The sequence below is a fragment of the Neltuma alba genome, unplaced genomic scaffold, assembly GCF_004799145.2.
Source record: "Neltuma alba isolate B1F8T4 unplaced genomic scaffold, ASM479914v2 tig00011439_pilon, whole genome shotgun sequence".
NCBI classification, from domain to species: domain Eukaryota; kingdom Viridiplantae; phylum Streptophyta; class Magnoliopsida; order Fabales; family Fabaceae; genus Neltuma; species Neltuma alba.
In genome coordinates, this window is record NW_021636121.1 from 22,865 (window position 1) to 38,439 (window position 15,575).

The 15,575-nt window shown below is 31.1% G+C and overlaps 2 protein-coding genes across 2 annotated transcripts; one reads left to right on the forward strand and one right to left on the reverse strand.

The window, feature by feature from the left end:
• The first annotated feature begins 256 nt into the window (after window positions 1-256).
• Window positions 257-1,728, forward strand: LOC114713608 (hydroquinone glucosyltransferase-like). Its single transcript, XM_028898278.1, has one exon. It carries the CDS (start codon window positions 300-302, stop codon window positions 1,722-1,724), a length of 1,425 nt encoding a protein of 474 aa, XP_028754111.1. The 5' UTR covers window positions 257-299; the 3' UTR covers window positions 1,725-1,728.
• Window positions 1,729-13,192: 11,464 nt separating this feature from the next.
• Window positions 13,193-14,684, reverse strand: LOC114713609 (hydroquinone glucosyltransferase-like). The gene has a single exon (XM_028898280.1). The coding sequence runs from the start codon at window positions 14,668-14,670 to the stop codon at window positions 13,246-13,248; it is 1,425 nt and encodes a 474-aa protein (XP_028754113.1). The 5' UTR covers window positions 14,671-14,684; the 3' UTR covers window positions 13,193-13,245.
• Between the last annotated feature and the right edge of the window lie 891 nt (window positions 14,685-15,575).

Here is a 15,575-nt window from a genome sequence, read left to right on the forward strand (position 1 = left end):
AAATACAATTAATAACTATATACTATTCTCTAACAGGATGGGAAGGATAGTGGAGAGAATCCAATTCCGATAGCGGAGGGGAAGAGGATGAGAAGGATAGTGGAGAGAATCCAATTCCGATAGCGGAGGGGAAGAGGATGGAAAGGATAGTGGAGAGAATCCAATTCCGATAGTGGAGGGGAAGATGATGGGAAGGGTAGTGGAGAAAATCCAATTCCGTCAGTTTCTTCTCTACAAAAACATATGCAGAGCGTTTAAGCACAAAACGGGAGGCCTTATTGAGAGCTAATCAACCCATAATGGAGAAAACAACTCAAATCGCCGTCATAGCCAGTCCAGGATTCAGCCATCTTGTTCCGATTCTTGAATTCTCCAAGCGACTTGTTCATCTTCATCCAGATTTTCATGTCACCTGCATCGTTCCAGCCTTCGGATCTCACTCGCCTTCCTCCATAGCCTGCCTTCAATCTCTTCCTTCAAACATCCATTACATTTTACTCCAACCAATTCCCAAAGAGAGAATTTCTCAACCCGATATTCTAGCATTCCAAATCGAAGGCACAGTGACTTTATCACTTCCATATATCCACAACGAACTGAAGTCCATGAAATCCAGAGATGGCCTCGCAGCTTTGGTTGTTGATATTTTTGCCGTAGATTCTCTAGCCTTCGCTTCAGAACTCAACGTCTTCTCTTACATATACCTTCCACAAGCTGCTATGGTGTTTTCACTTTATTATTATTCATTACTTCTGGATGAAACGGTTTCTTCAGAGTTCAGAGACCTTAAGGAACCGGTAGAGATCCCAGGTTGTCTTCCGATTCATGGGAGAGATCTTCCTAGGGTGTTTCAGGATCGGTCCAGCTCACCCTACAAGATGTTTCTAGAACGATCCAGAAAGTTCAGTCTTGCAGATGGAGTTCTCTTCAACAGCTTTGAAGAATTAGAACCAGGGACCATAAGATCTTTAAGAGAAGAAATCCAAGGGAAGAAGAAGAAGCCTCAGGTTTTTCCTGTCGGACCCATTATACAAAGTGGGTCAAGCAACGACACAAACGGATCAGATCGCTTCGATTGTTTAACATGGTTGAACAATCACCCACCTAAATCTGTTCTCTATGTCTCGTTTGGGAGTGGTGGGACCCTGTCTCAAGATCAGATCAATGAACTGGCTCACGGATTGGAACTAAGCGAAACAAGATTCTTATGGGTTCTGAGATCCCCAAGTAAAGTTTCTAGTGCTGCTTATCTTGATACCTCAAATCAGAATCCTCTTGATTTCTTACCAGAAGGGTTTCTGGAGAGAACTAAAGAACGAGGTTTGGTTATTCCTTCATGGGCACCACAGATTCAAATTCTTAGACACGGTTCAGTTGGTGGATTCTTAAGTCACTGTGGTTGGAACTCAACGCTTGAGGGTATTGTTCATGGCGTGCCGTTTATACCGTGGCCACTTTTTGCAGAACAGAGGATGAACGCCGTTTTGCTGACCAATGGATTAAAGGTGGCTGTGTGGCCAAAGGTAAATGTCAATAAGAATGGGATTGTGGAGAAGGAAGAGATTGCAGAAGCCATAAGGAGGTTGATGATGGAAGGAGAAGAAAGCAATGAGATTCGTGCGAGAATCAATGCCTTGAAACTTGAAGCTGTTCGTGCGTTAAAGGAAGATGGACCCTCCACAGTGACTTTATCTGTATTTGCTCACAGTTTGAGAGAGAAATAACTCGAAACGACTTGTCGTTTCATCTGTTCTCTTGGGGGTCAAGCATCGAAACTTGAAGAGTTAGCCTTAAATAGCAAGACAATTTTACTCTGTACTCGGACTTTAATTTGAATAAGTCTTGTAATTAATGAATAATCAGAGGTGTGCAAGTGTTTTTCTTTTCTTTTTTTGGCCTTTTCTCTTGTTGGTTTTTTTTTAATGTTTATACAGACGATTTGGAGGATACGCAAGTCAAGCCACTGGTGTTTGATTTGGTGCATCGAATCTTGAATGTGGAGGTTCTCTGTCGGCTAGCTTGAAGCTTCTCAGCCAGCTGTCGATGAGTCAGATTCCTGAACAGTGAACACGCGAGTTTTATTTTGAATAACAATGTTGCTACCCTAAAACTAAATTATAATTTTAAAAATAATTTTACAACATATAAAATAAATATGTAAAAAAAATTTATCTTAATTTATGTGAAAGTTTTTTTTTATTAAACCAAACACTCTCTTAATATAAAATTAGTTCACTAACCTAAAGAGATTAGAAAAGTTAAATGAATCAATTTAAAATATTATATTTATCTTTTTGTTTTTAAATTGATATGTCTGACTTATAAATTAATGTATAATATAATAATATATATAAATTTTTTTAAAAAAATTATCAAACATATATTATAATTAAGTAATTTTTTATTTTTTTATTTTTTAAAATTAATTAACTAGGTTTTATATTATAAACTTAATGTAGTATGTAATAAAGAAAAAAAGTGTGAGCGAAAATGTGAATAATTAATGTAATGAGATTAGCTAATAACTGACGAAGACAAAAAAAATTTGAAAAATTAATCTCTTCATTTTTTTCTCATTTGAAATTTATTAGTCTCTAAACTTTTAATTCAGGTGTCTCAATTCTTATAATTTTAAGCTGATTATAACTTAGTTTCTAGACTTCAATTTGATACAACTAAATTCTTACAATTTAACCATTGAAAAAATTAGTCTTTATATTATAAAAAAATAAAATTATATATTTTATATTAATGTGAAAAAGCCTCTACTTAGATAGATGTATGAAATGGGTAATGAATTGATCTTCATGCATGTTCCCTTGTTAAAGGGCATAGAACTCCGCTTCCTTCTGTTTTGAAAAGAAATAATCAAAGAAAAATCCTTGAATTTATTCCAAACTATTCTCTTGTCATCCCTAGACCTTATACTATGCCACCATTGCTTTGTTCTTTCTTCTAATAGAACCTTGGCAACCTCCACCTTCTTAGGCACTACAATTCATTGTACTAAATAGGATCTCTAATCGATCTATCCAAGCCTCTTCTTCTACTGAATTCAGGCTAGCCTTGAAAATTGGAGGGTTAAAGCGGCCTATATACTTCCAAACTATTGTTATAGGAATATCTGGTAATACCTCAGCAACTTCTTCTTCATTCACTATTTCCTGCTCATTTGATTGGCCCCTATTATGTCTAATACTATTACCATCACGATGACCTCCATCTCTTGAGAGATGTCGGCTTCCATGTTCCTTCGGTTATCTTCTATTTTTCTAACTCGCTCATTAATAGAAAAAATAATAGCTTGTACCAACATCAATAGACACCTGGTACTTACCATCTCTCCTCACCTAAGGGCAGAACTTACCATCTCTCCTCACCTAAGAGCAGAACCCCACAAAAAGGAAAGGGAAACACTTAAGAAAAATAGAAAAAGAGAAAAATAGAATGGAAGTTTAAGTGTAATGATTGTATATTGTCATCAAGACTATATGGAATGCACCAGAGATAAAAAAACCTTATGGGGTTCTACTCTTAGGTGGGGAGATATAGTAAGTACCAGGCATACTACTGATACTGGTAAGGAAAGTCACTAGCCACCTTATGGTAATAGCCAAGCTAATCAGACTAATGATGAGATCTTGAGACGATTGCAGGCTGTGATTCTTTCTATTGATGAGAGGGTTAGAAAAATAGAAGATAACCAAAGGAACAAAGAAGCTGAGATCTCTCAAGAGATGAAAGGTCATCATGATGGTGATAATATTGGACATAATAGAGGCCAGTCAAATGAGCACGAAACGATGAATGAAGAAGAAGTTACTAAGGTATTACCCGATATTCCTATAACAACAGTTTGGAAGTATATAGGCTACTTCAGCCCTCCAACTTTCAAGGGTAGTCTAAATTCCATAGAAGTAGAGGCTCGAATGGACTGATTGGAGACCTTGTTTAGTATAGTGAATTATAATTCCCAACAGAAGCTGCAAGTTGCCACAATTCTATTAGAAGGAAGAGCAAAGTAATAGTGGGATAGTATGAGGCCTTATTTAGATTAGTTTGTTGTAGTCTTCATTGATAATATCCACATATACTTGAAGAACGAGAAAGAGCATTGTAAACACCTTCATATTGTATTACAGATATCGAGAGAGAACAAGTTGTACGCCAAACTAAACAAGTGTGAGTTTTGATTGAAGGAGGTAAATTTTTAAGTCATGTAGTACCTGTCCAAGTAAAGTAGAGGCAGTGTTGAAATGAGAAACTCCCAAGTCTATGACTGAAGTGAGAAGCTTTGTGGAATTAATCGAGTATTACCACCTTTTCATTAAAGGCTTTTCTCAGATAGTCATGCTATTAACTAACTTGATAAAGAAGGATAAGCTTTTTGTGTGAATGAAAAGGTGTGAAATTGCATTTTAAGATTTGAAAACAAAGTTGACCACAACACATGTCCTTACTATACCTGAACCATCACAACTATACATAGTGTACATAGATGCATCTTTAAAAGGTTTGGGTTGTGTATTGATACAAGATAACAAGGTGGTAACATATGTATCTAGACAATTGAGAGCTCATGAGAAGAATTACCCCACCCATGATTTGGAACTAGCAGCAATGGTATTTGCCTTAAAGATTTGGAGACACTATCCATATGGTATGCAATTTGAGATTTTTAGTGACTACAAAAGCTCAAAGCACCTGGTATGACAAGAAAGAGTTAAATAATCATCAACCAAGATGGATGGAATTCTTAACGTATTGTGATTTTAAGTTGAAGTACCATCCAGAAAAGGCTAATGTGGTGGCTATGCATTAAGTAGAAAGACAATACATATTTTCTACATGAGTGTGATAGAGTATCACTTGATAGAGGAGCTAACTGAAATACCAATTATGGGTGAGATGACAAAGATGACAAATCTACTCTTTAACATAATAAAAAATCCCAATCTTCATTTATGACCCCAATGCATAATCATAATATAACAATCTTAACTAGTACATATATCTCATAATTCATCACATAACATCAACTCTACTCTTTAAAATGATACAAATATTTAAACAATACAAACCAATAATATTTGAGTTAATATACTTCCCGCTTCACCAATTAAGAAAACCTTACAATCCATATCAATCATATAAAATAAATTAATCATGGTTACATCTACTCTAAGCTTAACCTCATAACTTGAGGAATAAGAGCACAAATTACAGATTCTGAAATATAAGATAATCTACAAATAATGTGGATACAATTTAATATATATATAAATAAATAACTTAAATTACATAGAATTTATTATTATTATTAATATATATACACAAATATATTTACTATCCAAAAATTCTTACTTCAAATAACATTTTTCCTCCACCCAAATAACTCATTCAAATTATAAACAAATATTGATTTTATTTAATTGTGTAAAATTCTCAATTTATAACTTAAGTTTTCAGCTTCAAAATTTTTTTAATAATATAACCTTAACCTATTTCACATTTTAAACTGATTAAAATTTTAATGATATATTAAATAACCCAAATAAGTTATTTAACTTAAATTTAATGGGTAAAAACATTCTAAATGTCTTGAATAATATATTTTTTAACTAAAATATTAGTTTAAAATTCTCAAAACAATCAATGAATAAAAATAAACTGATTAAAATTTACTAATAATGTATCTTTAAATTTTTACGGTCATATATTATCAAAACTCACTACGTACTCTGTATTCAAACTGCAAAATTTTCTCTAAATATTATAATGATAGTACTAATATAAATCTCTAAATATATAAAAAGCATCCATAAAGAAAATTTAATAAAAAGAAGTATTTTTATGTACCTAATTGATCCTTAAAACTTATCATGTACTCTGCAACTCAACTCGCTCAATTTCTCTTTTCCTCTTTGTCTCTCACTCTCTTTTTCTCTTCTACCTATCACTTCCCCTCCTCCCATTTATCATTCCTACTCAGCCGTCTCCTTTTCATTTTTTCCACTTCATTTATTAATCACACCCCTCAAATTTTTTTCTTCAATAAATGACCCATAAAGTCTTCTTCTTCTTAAATGCCTCATCTTTTCCACCAAAGATGGTTTTTTTTTTCCAAAAATAAAAAATATTATTTTATTTAGGAAAAAAGATACTAAAATACCCTCAAAATTACTAAATGACAAATAAGGGTATCTGAATTTCAAAATGCCAATTTAGACTCCAGGTACTTTTTTGAAATTTTGAAATCTTATAAAATTACACAAATGCCCTTTACTATTTTTTTTACCTTTTTTTCTAAATACTGCCACCTCAGCAATTCCAACCGCCGAAGCTTCGACGCCGGCAACCAACCATCGGAGCTCCAACGACTGGTCACCGGAGCTCCGGTGACCTATCACTAAAGCTTCGGTGACTACTCTGTCTTATGTATTAACTACTCTTTTTTAACTGTTAACTACATTTATTTTTAAACTCTATGACATGTTATCAGAACTCCAGTAATTGATCACCAAAACTCTTGTGACTACTCTTTCTTATATATTGACTACTCTTTTTTAGCTATTGATTACATTTACTTTTAAACTCTGATGACTACTCTTGTTAAGTGACTGACTACTCTAGTAATGTGATTTACTACTCTTGTGTAGTCAATAGCTATATAAAAGCAGTCATCAGAATTTTGAAAACAAAAGTAGTCAATAGTTAAAATAGAGTAGTCAATAGCTATATGAAAGTAGTCATCGACAATAAGGACAATGTTGTCATTTTACAAGATTTGAAAATTTCAAAATGGTACCTAGGGCCTGAATTGGAATTTTAAAATTCAACTACCTTAATTTGTCATTTAGTAATTTTGAGGGTATTTGTTATCTTTTTCCCTTTTATTTAATTAATTTAATTTTTTAACAATTTTTTTAAAAGTATGTTACATAATGAGTTGTTGACAAAAAAAATAGTTGTAACGAATTAAATTTCAGGAGGTTATAACTAAGATAAAATTATTGAGACCGAATTACATGAGTTAAAATGTAAGGATTGAGGAATTAAAATTTTTTTTTTCCACTAAAAATTTCATATAGACTATTAGGACTTGATTGGACTTAGATTCTCTTCACTACCTTTCCCATCCTCTTTCCCTCCTCTATCTTTCTTTTTCCTTCACAACTATTGGATCAAAATTTTAATAGTTCAGATTTAACATCTTATAAAAATAATGTTATTAAAAAAATTTAAATTTAAACTATTAAAATTTGGTATGAGTAGTTCATAACTGCAATAAAAAAATTAAAAAAAATTACTCTATAATTACAGTCTGCAGCTATGAACTGATCAGATCAAATTTTAACTGTTTAAATTTATTTATCTATTTTTAATAATAATATTTATTTTTATAAAAATTAAATATGGGCCCTTGGAGTATTGACCTAATGGTTGTTAAGGGAAAAGGAGGGCAGTGGAGGGGAAGAGGATATGAAATGTTCATACCAAATTTTAACAATTTAAATTTATTTATTTATTTTTTAATAATAATATTTTTATAAGATGTTAAATCTGAACCATTAAAATTTTGATCTAATGGTTGTGAAGGGAAAAAAAAAGATAGTGGAGGGAAAAAGAATGGGAAGGATAGTGGAGAGAATTCAAGTCCAAACCTGTTTAGAATTTCTATAGATAAAACCACTCCATCCCAACCCAACCTAGGAAATATTCTCTTTTATACAAAAGTGGAGGGGTAAAAGAGTCAATTCAAGCTTAGCTTTATTGCTATGTTATTCCTGACCAGGTAAGCGTGGGAAAACGACGGTTCAGAACGGAACAAAGCGTGTAAAAGTGAAATGACGATAATAAAAGAGGGGACAGAAATGCCCATTGTTGGCCCGCGCAAATGCTATTATGAACCCATTTAGGAAGTATTTGGATAAATCATAACTTGAAAAATAGCTTTTAGAAAAAAAATTATTTAAAAAAATAGATTTTGTTAAAAAATAATTTTGATAAAGTGAGAGTGTTTGAATAGTTATTATCAGAATTACTTTTTTAATGTACAAATTACTAAAAACGGTATAAATTAATATGACAATTACACAAAAAATAGATTTTAATTTATATTTTTATTGAAAATAATAATTTTTTAAGAATATATTTTTCCAACATAATAAATAATATAATAAAAATATAAATAATTAATAATTCATATATGTATATATATTTATAAGATATAAGATTAAATGTATTTTTATAAAAATGATTATTTTACCTTAAAGATTTTAAACATGAAATTTCATAATATTTTTTTAAATTAAATAAACATATGTAAGGGCAATTTATTATTTATATGATTAATTAATAATTAGTTTGTGTATAAAATATAAGATTAAATATATTTTTAAAAAATAATACCCTTACTATATATTTATGAATGTTCCTAATATTTTTTTTTCTAATGATCATATGATGAAAACATTAAATATAAATAATTTGATTAAATTTAGAGCTGAAGTCATCAATTTATTATATTTTTTTATTAAACATAATATGAAAATATTGGGTAAGTTTTGTAGGGGTTGTAAAGAGAAGAAAGAGACACGTCTTTCAAAACCTGTAATCCGTTGATGTCCCTCCAAAAGTGAGAATTTTTTGCCTCTTGTACAGCTATGGTTTCACAACCTAGAATTATGGTTTCAGGCCAAACTTTAGTTTTCTCAAAATGTGCAGTCTTTGGATGATTTTCAGGTTTAAACCATGGTTTGATATTTAAAAGTATTTTTTCTTGTTTTGCCAAACACCCCTTAGAATAGTTTATAAGTGAGTTTTAATTATAATTTATAGAATATGTTAAAAGTGTTTTTAAAAAATAATTTTCTGCATATTGAGACAAACTCTCTTACAGATTTATTTCGTATATCGTAAAATCACTTTTAAAACTATGATTTGATTTTCATCAAAACACCTCCTAAATATGTAAAAGAAATTTTATTTCAACTTACGTAAAACATATTTATAATAAATGCTTATAATTGCGAACTCAAACAAGCACTATGTCAATATTACAGTCTATATCTATTTCGTCTATATATAATCAAAATAAATAAAGTAATTACAATGATATATTTCTGTTAATAAAAATATTTACATCAAATTTTTTTATATTTTATTATCTTCTCTAATCACATATTGTCATGTATTTTATTTTTAAAATATTAACACATAACAGTATTTAATTATGAAACCACATAAAAATATATATCACTATGTGGAATGAAAACTTCACATAATAAATATAGTAAAATTGATCTAAATATTTTTCCTTTGTTAATAGAGTTTGTTTTGAAGGATTTTTTTTTCCCCCGGTTAACTTTTGAAACTGGGTCAAGAAGCTATCAATTTAACCTTGAGTCAAATTTACGAGCTTGGGGCACATTAATAGTTTGTTCTGTTAATATATAAAAGCAAATAAAATAAACTAAAAACAACATGATAAAAGGGAAAGAAATTACAGGGACTTGATTAAAAGAAGATAAAATTATAAGAGTCTAATAATGAAATTATAGAAACCTAATTAAAAATCACCTCAAACTATAAAGAATTAAATGCTAAAATAAATTAAATTAAAATAAAATATTTTTGCTACTATGTATGAGAAATATTATACCAAGTTTTTCTTTATGTATTATGCATGGCTCATTCAGACGGCTTTTCTACCTATATACTACTATTATATACAATAAACGAAAATGCTCAAATGATACACTTTCAACAATATTATCAAGGTGCTTTATTTAAAACGGTTCAAATTTAGGGCTTACTTGGTATAAGAGGAGAGGATGGAAGGGGAGGAGGTTAGAGGGATTTTGCTCCCTTTTTCTTGTTTGAGTTGCTAAAATTTTTAGGAGGCGAGGGAAATTTTTTAAAGATTTCTCTCTTTCCCCCTTCATAACCCTCCACTCCCAAATTGGCAGATTTGAAAGAAAATGATAGTATTTTAATTTGTGTTGAATAATATCCTTATAATTAATTTTTAATATTTTTATATTACCCTTCTAATCTTACATTATGTGTGTAAAAGAAGGTAATTGTCACACTCTTATCAAATCATATGTCAGATCATAAAAAATTGCTCTCCTCCTCTCTTTCCTCTTCAGTCCAAACAAAATAGATAACATTGAAATCCCCCTCCTCCTATTGGCGCAAAAAAAAAAAAAAAATCCCTCTCCTCTCTTTCCATCTTTTGAACCAAAACATCCTTAAAAACGACTTCAAATTTGTGCACAAATCATTCCTTGAAAGAACGATTTGATTTTGTAATTAAAAAAATATGATGTCATATCAGTAATGGGATGAAACTTGTTCCTCTCGTAAACTATTGTGTAGAAAGATGTGAATAAATATTTTTAGAAGTATGGCATTTAAGTACTTTTTTGTTTATTTTTTATAGCATCTAATTGAAAAAGTCCCAGCCTAGACTGTTACATATTAAATTTTAATTTAAATCTTTGTTTTGGTTAGGTTAGTGTTTGCTAAACCTACTTCATTAATAGGGATCGGAGTTTCTGGCGTTAAGTGTCAACATGATGTCAACAAAAGGTTTTTATTCTGGTAAAAAATGAAAAAGGCTTTTATTTCACTAGTAGGAAAAAAAACCTTTTTTATTGACGAAAATTCTAAAAATGATACTTTCAATTTTAATTTGCGAAATATTCGTCATGTGAAATTGATGAGAAATTGACAGACAAAACTAATGATAAATGACGATGACGGAGGAAAAAATTGCAAAAAATATAATGCTTTGGTTAATATACAAAAATTAAAAAGCATCTTAATTTCAAAAAATATATAATTTTTAAAAACACTGGAATATGTTCAAAGTCGCATAACACTGAAGAGAAATTCAAATTGAAATAAACTAGGCAATTTAATATAACTATACGCATGCAATTCGGCTAATATGTATGTGTGTGTATACGCAATAGTCAAGTTTGACACGTACTCTTAAATAATGAGTCCCCCAACTTTTTCTTTCCTGTCGATGCATAAAACTGTCAACGAAACATAATAAAATAATTAATAAAATACTTAGATTATAATGGAATGATACTACCTCCGGTTCTAATTATAGGATTTTGTTTGTAGCCTACAAACAAAATCTTATAAATAAAACCGGAGGTAGTAATATTTTAAAACTAGGATATTTGGTCAAATTTACTTGAAAATTTTGACACAATAAATATAAGAAATTTAATATAAGTATTATCCATAATTAATTTAGGTCATTCCGGCTAAATTAAACGGTAAGGGTAAGATGTCATGAAGAGCTAAGAATTAAAATTACAATAAAGAAAATAAAGTAAGCTGAAATTTGAACAAATATCAATATTATTTTAAATAACGTCTCGCAAATCGTAATCATCGATATAGTAATAGAAGTTACACATTGAAGACCATATATTATATTAAAAATATTAATAAGATAAATATTGAAAGAACCAATTCATGAGGTCAAAAAAAGAACCAATTCAAAAAACAAACAAACAAACAAACCAAGGATCTTTGTCTTCTGTTTTGAGATTTCTAAAGTTAGTCCTTAATTATAATTAATGCTCTTAAAAGGTTCTCCAAATCCTTATCCCAAACTGAATTGAGTTGCAAGATTCATCAGTACACAATACTAGAAAGTAATTGAATGAGATCTGTCTAAAAAGTTTATTTCTGATAAAATATAAATATGTTGTGTGATGATCTATGTAACTAATGTTATTTAGTGGAATAAAATTAGTTGTTGTTGTTGAGGGTTATATTAGTATCAATTTAATGCATTCCTTAGTATATGAGGATGACTTATAAGCGAATTATAATAAGTATTGGATTAATATATCAACTATTAGAAAATATGACATTTAAGCTGATATATATTATTTGATTATTTACATTATACTATTTACTCTAACAAATAGAATAATTATTAAAAAAATATGTATATATTTACACACTCACATATAACTCTATGAGTCTGTATGGTTGGGGGTTATTATTTTTTAAATTTATTTAAAATAAGGTTTATCATGAAATGAGTCTTCTATATTTCATATATTTATCCATTCCGTTCAAATTTTGCTTACCCATCAATATATAATAATATTAACTCTAAGAAAAAAGAGAATAAAATACTCTGAAAATTGCTAAAAAAATAAATCAGTTTGGGTAAATTTCATAATATCAATTCAAACCCTTTGTATTATTTTTAAAATTTCAAATCTTACGAAATCACACAAATACCCTTAACTATTTTTTTATTTTTAATATTGCCACCTCAACACCCTTAGCTGGTTTTCGGTTTTTGGTACTTCAGTGTCGACGACCCTTCGTGTAGTTGGTAGCCAAAGCTCAGATGACATGTCACTAGAACTTCAGTGACCAGTCGCTAGAGCTCTAATGATTACTCTTTCTTATGTATTAATTACTTTTTTTAGCTATTGATTGCATTTGTTTTTATAGCTCTGATGACTACTTTAGTTTAGCTTTTGACTACTTTAGTATTGCGATTCACTATTTTTATTTTTACAAACTTGGTGACTACTCTTGTTTATTTATTAACTATTCTAGTTTTGCTATTGACTACCTTTGTTTCAAAAATTCAAAAAATGCATTAAGTGCTATTGGAGATGTAATGACTACTTTTTGTTTAGTTATTTACTACTCTTGTACATAGTCAATAGCTATGCAAAGTCATCGGAACTTTGCAAGCAAAAATAATTAATAGTGAAATTAGAGTAGTCAATAGCCATATAAAACTAGTCACTGGAGGAATAAACAATGTTGTCATTTCACAATATTTTAAAATTTCAAAATAATATAAGGGGCTTGATTTGGGATTTTAAAATTCACCCATCCCAATTTATCTTTTAGTATTTTTAGGGTATTTTAGTATCTTTTCCATTTAACTCTATATCACACAATTAGGCTATTTCAAATTTTTTTCAATTTACACGAAAAAATAAAATATAAATAAAACACAACATGAATAGTTTGTTTCATGTGTCATTATACTGACTGAATCATTACGCAAAACATAAAAACCAAAATTAGATCCAAAAGCAAAATAAATCTGACAATCTTATGTCTTAACTAGCTCATGTGTGACACTATTTCAATCATAAATATAAGAGCTAGTTTGTAGTGCAAATTGCAATACAAATTAACTCTTATATTTAGGAGGAAATATAAACTTTGATAGCTTCAGCTGCAAGTCTTTCTTAAATTCATGGCAAACGTAGAGAGATTCATTGAGGAGGACCCATCTTCTTTGAGTGCATTGGCAGCAGAATCTTTCAAAACTTTAATTCTCATTCGAATCTCACTACTTTCTTCATCATTTATCAGACTCTTCACAACTTTTGCGATCTCTTCCCTTTCCACCATCCCTTTATTCTCATTAAATTTCGGCCTTAAAGCCACCTTTAAACCATCATTCAGAAAGACAGCATTCATTCTCTGTTCTGCAAAAAGTGGCCAAGTTATGAGCGGAACGCCATGAACAATACTCTCAAGCGTTGAGCTCCAGCCACAGTGACTCAAGAATCCACCAACTGAACTGTGTTTAAGGATTGGAATTTGTGGTGCCCATGAAGGAACAACCAAACCTCGTTCCTTAGTTCTCTCCAGAAACCCTTCTGGTAAGAAATCTAGAGGATTCTGATTTAAGGTATCAAGATAAGCAGCACTAGAAACTTTACTTGGAGCTCTAAGAACCCATAAGAATCTTGTTTCACTTAGTTCCAATCCGTGAGCCAGTTCATTGGTCTGATCTTGAGATAGTGTCCCGCCACTCCCAAATGAAACATAAAGAACAGATTTATGTGGTTGATTGTTCAACCATGTTAAACAAACTGAGTGATCCGACCCATTTGCCTCGTTGCTTGACCCACTTTGTATAATGGGTCCAACTAGATAAATCTGAGGCTTCTTCTCCTTCCCTTGGATTTCTTCATGTATGGCTCTAACTGTATCTGGTTCCAATTCTTGGAAGCTGTTGAGTAGAACTCCATCAGCAAGACGGAGTTTTCTGGCACGTTCAAGAAATTGCTTGTAGCCTAAACTGGATCGATCCTGAAATGGAGCAGGGAGATCTTTGCCAGGAATTGGAACACAACCTGGGAACTTTATGGGTTCCTTTAGGTCTCTGAACTCTGAAGAAACTGTCTCATCCAAAGTTAACGAATAATAATAGAGCGACAATATCATAGCAGCGTGAGGGAGGTAAATGTAAGAGAAGATGTTGAGTTCTGAAGCAAAGTCTAGAACTTCGAAGGCAAAACCATCAACAACCAAAGCTGCAAGGCCATTTCTGGATTTCATGGACTTCAATTCGTTGAGAATATATGGAAGTGACAGAGTCACAGTGAGTTGAACTTGGACTCCTGGAATAACACCTTGAGGTAGTTTTTCTTTGGGTATTGGTGGGAGAAGAATGGAGTCTATATTTGAAGGAAGAGTTTGAAGGTAGGCTATGGAGGAACTTGGGGGAGATTCAAGTGCAGGAATGATGCAGGTGACCTGAAAATCGGGATGAAGATGAACTAGTCGCCTGAAGAATTCAAGAAGGGGAACAAGATGGCTGAATCCAGGACTGGCTACGACGGCGATTTGAGTTGCTTTCTCCATTATTGATACTTCGCCGAAGTGGATTAATGATGTATAGATCTTCTTTCCCAAAACGATTTGTATATATAGAGAATCATGCAAGTAGGTGGGATTCTGATAAATTTGAGTCAAATTAAACACTTTCAGGCTAGCTAAGAGAAGATGGAATCATATTAGGATTATTCTTTTCATATTGCAACATTTGCAGGCACGCATTTGACAATCATAACAGAGAAAGAAAAAGGCTTATTTGATTTTGCTGATAGGGCTGTCGTTGAAAATAACCAGCATTTGATTTTTCAAAATTTTATGTTGACACTTAAGCACAAAAAGGCATGTATTGAAACCCAACCTAAGATACTCTCAGTCTTTCATTAGGCTAAGGTGTAAATTTATCCCGAAAGTTTAATATCGTAGCAATATTAATAATGACAATTAATATTTTTAATGATAGAGGGCAAGATTAAACTTTCAGAGCAAATTTCTCTAAAAAATTCTGAATTCCTAGAGCTGCTAAGTAAAAACTTTTGAAGCAAATTTGCACCTTAACCCTTAGAATGAAAGAAAATCAGTAGCCTAATCTGCATACTTTTCTATTTTCAACCCTTAGAATGAAAGAAAATCAGTAGCCTAATCTGCATACTTTTCTATTTTCAAAAAATGCGGTAGGCGGCCAATTTTCTACAAGTCAAAATGACGTATTAGGATCGCATCAATTAATTTGAAATTCTAGGTTCTTCATCATGTTGACAAAGGAAAACACACACAGGTCAACAGGTGTTAATCTTCATAGAAGATGTCATAATCTCGAGCTTGATTTTATGAGAACGTAGAGAGTACATTGTCTTTAATTTGGAAGAAATTTACTTCTAATTGGGCTCTATACTTAATACTTAATTTGACCAATTACTGCTAAATAGGGGTGT

Excerpts from the sequence above, each read along its gene's own strand:
- LOC114713608 (XM_028898278.1), top strand. The coding sequence starts at position 300 with ATGGAGAAAACAACTCAAATCGCCGTCATAGCCAGTCCAGGATTCAGC.
- LOC114713609 (XM_028898280.1), bottom strand. The coding sequence starts at position 14,670 with ATGGAGAAAGCAACTCAAATCGCCGTCGTAGCCAGTCCTGGATTCAGC.